The sequence below is a fragment of the Zychaea mexicana genome (genome assembly GCF_025766255.1).
Source record: "Zychaea mexicana strain RSA 1403 chromosome Unknown BDB00scaffold_115, whole genome shotgun sequence".
NCBI lineage: Eukaryota > Fungi > Mucoromycota > Mucoromycetes > Mucorales > Lichtheimiaceae > Zychaea > Zychaea mexicana.
The window spans coordinates 4,100-10,011 of NW_026516778.1; the positions used below are offsets into that span (position 1 = coordinate 4,100).

At 37.4% G+C, this 5,912-nt stretch overlaps 1 protein-coding gene across 1 annotated transcript; it reads right to left on the reverse strand.

Moving 5' to 3' along the window:
- Window positions 1-3,037: 3,037 nt before the first annotated feature.
- On the reverse strand, window positions 3,038-4,245 carry BDB00DRAFT_964034 (uncharacterized protein). Its single transcript, XM_053129765.1, has one exon. The coding sequence runs from the start codon at window positions 4,097-4,099 to the stop codon at window positions 3,572-3,574; it is 528 nt and encodes a 175-aa protein (XP_052974454.1). The 5' UTR covers window positions 4,100-4,245; the 3' UTR covers window positions 3,038-3,571.
- Window positions 4,246-5,912: the final 1,667 nt, after the last annotated feature.

Sequence of the window (5,912 nt, forward strand, 5' to 3'; positions counted from 1 at the left end):
GAAAGGGTGATCCTTTGCTCTTGCTGTCACAATCAAAGGATCGACATCATGAAATACATGGATGACTTCTTTGTGTTTATTTGTGGGCTGGTAAATGGGGAAAAGAACAACAGAGCACGGGGTATGTGTAGTGCCACTGTCCACTTCTATTACAGCACTTGATGTATATGAATGTGGTGTTTATATTATGGCTCGAGTACCTATATCTTCGCGACATGTGAATGTACCTATCTGTACACATACATGTACTGCAGTAGACAGCGGCATAGGCACAGAGAGAGAGAAAGAGAGAGAGAAAGAGAGAGAGAGAGAGAGAGAGAGAGAGAGAGAGAGAGAGAGAGAAGTCCTTGAATAAAAACACATCAACTTTTTGTTTACTGCCTCCTTAATATTGCCTCGGATCCCACCTCCCTGAAACGTATCATAGCATAAGAGCCACTTTTTCATATTATTAAACGAAGATTTCTAGTAACAAAAAAGCATCACATAAAGATCAAAATACGACCACCGATGCTGAATAGTAGTCATTACTATGGTCTGCCGCATCATCGAAGAACCAAATCGATCATTATTCTGACACGTCCTCAACGAATAGTAGCAATGACGCGTCAGCGATGAGGTATGCCACAATCCACATTGCCAGAAGCTGGAGCAGCAGTTGATCGACCGTAATCATCCTAATGACAACAACAGCGGGGGAGAAGAAGAAGATGATGGCAATGTGGTTTTATCTTCTTCTTCTTCTTCTTCTTTTTCGGAACACAATCATAGTAGCACTAATCAACCGCATGAGAAACGTGATAGAAACCATATCCATTTCGGAGCACTTGTCTTGTGGTATAGTCAATCTACGTACTCGTCGGAACGTTTAAGAAGGAAACAAAGATGGTGTTAATTGATCTGTTTTGCTTGCTAATTATTTAGTCTTTGTATAAGTGTCGGTATGTTGGGTCTGAACACAGGGATTGTATTATTGCTACTCAACATCATACTTACAGTGCTCTAAAGGTATATATAACGTATCAAGGTTAGCCTCACCCCATTTACAGCACGCTTAAATGAAAAGGTTTTAGCGCTCATCTCGCTGTCTGGATGCATCTACCCTATCTTTTCGGCTGCTTACTCGTTCAGCCGCTATGTATGTAAAAAGAGCTTTTTTTTTTGTTTTCCTCTCTCTCTCTCTCTGTCTCTTTTGACAAATTACTGAATACTCTATACTCTTTGCTACAGGCAGAAATCTCGCAGACGTAATTGGACGCCAAGCCCTCTTGGTCATTTAACAATGCTTATTCCTGATCGGATCCTTATCCTGCAGCACAACACAAGACATGTTGCAAATAATCGCAGCTACAGCGGTGGCTGGTCTTGGTGGTGGAACTCTATTTCATTATCGTCTATCGTTGTCTTGAATCGTGTAGTCCATCAGCATCGTTGTCCTTATCATCGTACTACTACTATGATACTACTACTATTAGTAGTAGTAGTAGTAGTAGTAGTAGTAGTAGCAAAGATCATACAATCAGTGCTACAGCACTTTATGAACGTTATCACGTGTACATTCAAACTACACCAGCCTGTCTCTTGTTTTTTGATGTAGCTGGGATTGGCGTTAGGACCTTATGTAGAAGGATGTCACGAACCTCGACCTCTGCTGAGTGATCATCCTTAACTTCGGTGATCACATAATAAATCCCCCAATAGCAATATCGTAAATCATCATAATCCGACTTATCAACCTCAATTCCAATTTTTCCGTATTCACATCATCAAATTCCATGTAAAAGATATATATATTATATACCCTAGTCGTTGTATGATGAAACATCAGCAGTTATCTTGGTTCTTCCAGCGAATCTTCGTCAGTATGTCTAATGCGAATAGAAACGCCAAAAGATGAAGGCATTTATATGAAGGAGCCCAACATGAAACGTGATAATGTGCGTTATACTGTCCAGGTCAACGTTAGATTTTCAACCTGAAAATCGAAAAGAGATCAGTGCATCAGCTGCAGCGACGCAGTTGGGTATTCACATTCGAACTACTCAGAGAGGGGTTAGACAATATAGTTTATGCCCTGATAGCATTTTGATAATTGTAAACGGATTGTTCATTAGTGTATCGTATCTTGTAGTGTCCAAAGATCATAAAACGGCAAATAATAACTTCATTGATGCTTATTCTCTGCTGCTGTTGTTAAAGTGACAGAACATTTATTGAAGCAATTCAAGATCTTAGATTTTCAAGCAGCACTGTTTAAGAGTTTATGTGGAGTGAATACAATCTTTTGTTCTGTGGAAAGAAAAAGTTCAGCAAAGATTGAGGAGCGGTACTGTACAATTGGTTTGTAAGTGGGAAAACACAGACATGAACTTCCTCACAAATTGCGTGTTTCTAAGACGAGTCTGCTTTGATATTAAAATGAAACGCTCAAGAGCCTGGTCCACAAAAGATCGTGCTATCGTTACTCGACCTACAACGAGAGCAAACACGCCGTCTATATTGGGCGCTATCTCTGCAGCAATTTGATCACAGTCGACGTAAAAGAACTGAGACCTGCGAAGAATAGAAGGCTAATGGATATATAAGCTCAGGAACTGTGACAGGCCATTGGATTAGTTTTTTTAAGAGCGACTCTCGATGAAATGGACAAATGTCCGCATATTAAAGGACACCGTATCGTCATGGGCAATGCACTATTCACATGCATGAAAACATAAAGAGGTATATCAAGTATCGAGGATATAAATGCGTGTATCTTCCTACTTACTGTACTCTCCCGAGCTTATTGCCATAGAGCAGTTCTGGGCAGTGGCAAAGAGCAAAGTGAAGCATCATTGGCTTTTGCAAGAAGATATTATATCGGAGAGAATCAAGGTCCTGCAACAGCGTAGAAAAGGTTATTTCAAAGTATTTTTGCAAATGTTGGGATAAATGAAGTATGATATGTAACAAAGAGTCGTGATAATAATAAGGTAAGCAATAAACTTTCTTATCTTACTGTAGGTCAAGTAATCTTGTAAGTTTTCTGAAGAAAGGCCAGCGATTTAGAAAGAAAATAAATTTTATTTGATATCGTCATTATGTTTGTGATCTGCGAACGAATGCTTTCTGACCACTGAACATTCGGATAACTTTGTCGCTGTGCAATATGTCGTGTCTGCTGTAAACGTTTACAGTATGTACAATGTCAACTACGAGTTCAACTATGTTTTTGTTAACCCGAAGGAAATGGTGCAGATCATCAATATTGGTGGTCAAGCCGCGGTAATCGATCGTCACAAGCCTGACTTTGCGTTGTGACTTTGTGATCTCTTCTATCATGGCTTGCGTGCTACCACTATAACCATCGAGCTCTAACCCTGGACGATCATAGTCACGCGAAGCTATAGGATCAAATGCAGACGTGCTAATCGATACAAACACATTTTCGCATAGAAGCTTTGTTTTCAGTTTGTAGATCTGAAGGCCGACTGATTTTTTTTTTTGCGGACAACGGTTCCAGCGTTCGACTTTTTCTTGCGTACCCGATCGTGTAGATGGTTGAATGTGTGGCTTTAACCTTTGCACGGAATTAATGGATGTTGCTGATATCAGTCCAAGTAAAATCACGGTATTTGAGCTTGACTACGTTGTAATGACGACCGTGCTTTCGAACTCTTTTTGTTTGCTTGCGTTTCGCAGGACCCCAAAATCCATCCTTGCTCATCCATTCTGCCAAGTCTTCCTTTTTCAAAGTGTCGTTTTGCATATATTGTTGAACAATTTTGTATACTTCTTGTTTGGATAAAAACATGGTATCTGTCACGCCAGATGTCGGTTGCTTGGGCATGATTTGCTTTGTTAGCTGCAATATGGCCGTACGGGATGGAGGAATAGATGGACCGTATGATTCGCTGCTGATGCTTTCAAAATGCTCTTCATTTTCGACAGCACTTTTGGTTGTTGAGACAGTTGGCAATCGTTGAAACCGCCACGGTTCCTTAATAATCTTTGCCGTTGAAATAGCGACAGCAACTAGAGGATCGCCGTTGACTAATGTCGCTGGTGCTAGGCCAGTTTTTCGTAACCATGTCAGAGCACGATCTTTATTCTCATCCATGACATCGAGATCGAAGATGCTGCAAGCAGCATCACCTGCAGTCAAAAATATTGGTGGAAAACAAAGGAAGGTGTGCAAACTTAAAAAGAAAAGAGATTGTACTAGCCACTGTGAAGTAATTTGGAATACCTGGAGTCAGCTTTTTGGTGTTTTTCTTGGGGGAATTAAGAGCACTTGAGCGGTTGCTGTTGATTGCTGTTAAATTTAACAGTTTCTTGAATTAAAAAAAGGGTCATTCTTTGTTTCCATTCAATATGACCAACACTAGGGGTGGTAGTGGTAGTGGTAGTATGATTATTATTATATTAATTTCATTTTTATCTTTATTCTTTAATATATACAATATTATAAGAGAATATAAAACATTATTTAAGTTCATATTAACCTTCTAATATAAAAAATAAAGATTATATGGTGCAAGCACCTTATAATCCGCAAATTTTTAGGTAATCTTTGAATCCCTACTACTTTAATATCACCTTAAAATAAAAAAAGAAGCGGCTACTTATGTTTTTTAGACCTTTAAAAACAATATTTGTGGATTAGATTTGAGTTCTTGCTTCTTTAAAAAAAGTTATAGGCTTCTGAAGTTAGTCACTTTTGGCTGAGGGATAGCAAATTGAAACATATAGGATTATACTTCAGCAAGCGGAAATCAAGTTTAGCCTTATGGGTAAAATATTTAAGCGGTCCAAAGCCACTTGCCAACTGGCTACTAACTTAGGTTCATGTTTGCTTTGCCTTCTCATGCGTATTCCACACAATTTCTCCATTATACCTTGTCCTAAAGATCGAAAGAAAGCTGCTAAAAAGCCTAATTGAACAGAAATCGGTAACTTCGTCACTATAATGGAGCAATTGCAGCTGCATATAAGGAATGTGCGACAACTCCTCTGCTAGCCTTCAGAAACACCTTCCTATTGCTTTAGACTAAGCTTTTCCCCCAATAACCCCACAAAGATTTGTAGATATTACAAAAGATGGTTTTATTATATAGAAGCATATAAGTAAAGGGAGAGGATGCCTGGGCAGAAGATGAAGAAGTGAGGATATTCATAACCAAAATTGCAAGCTCCCATCGGAAAGTAGGCATTGATGATTAAAAACTACCATATATAGAAGCGGAATCTGAAAATTCGAAATTGAAACAAATTTCAAAATTGTGGATTATAAGGTATGTGCACCATAGAAATAATGCATTATTAGAAATTAATAATTAATAACTTTTTGTTACTTAGTAACAATTTTTTTTTAAAAAAAATCTCTAAAGATTATTATAAACATCATTTTTTTAAAAATAAAAGATATCAATAATATAATTTACAATTGTAAATTGATTATAGAATCTTTATTCTTATTCTTTATATAGTAAAAATCCTTGTTGGTATGAAGAAAATGGAAATATTTTTATTGCTAAGACATTGATGTCATATTTTTACCTAATTTTTTTAAAAATAGCATTTTAATTAGTTGCTATAGTAACAATCTAATCAATAATAGTTGTAGATGTATATAAAATCAAATAATAGTAGCTATTAAAAAATCAATGTAATCTAAATAGGTCCCCTCTGCAAAATGTGGATATGTTACACAAGTAGTATCGATAAGCTGGCAAAGTGTAATTAGTAAACACCAATTAAAAGAGTACAGTCTATTATTGATGGCTAAGTGATAAAATCTATGTATGGCCCAGCTTCTTTTTGCAATCATTACTTTGTTCTCTTCTATTCAACTCCTTTTTTGTCATAGGCAAAGCTAAATATGAGAAGCTCACAGATGAGCAAAATGACATTATCTACAACTACTACATCCA

Excerpts from the sequence above, each read along its gene's own strand:
- BDB00DRAFT_964034 (XM_053129765.1), bottom strand. The coding sequence starts at position 4,099 with ATGGATGAGAATAAAGATCGTGCTCTGACATGGTTACGAAAAACTGGC.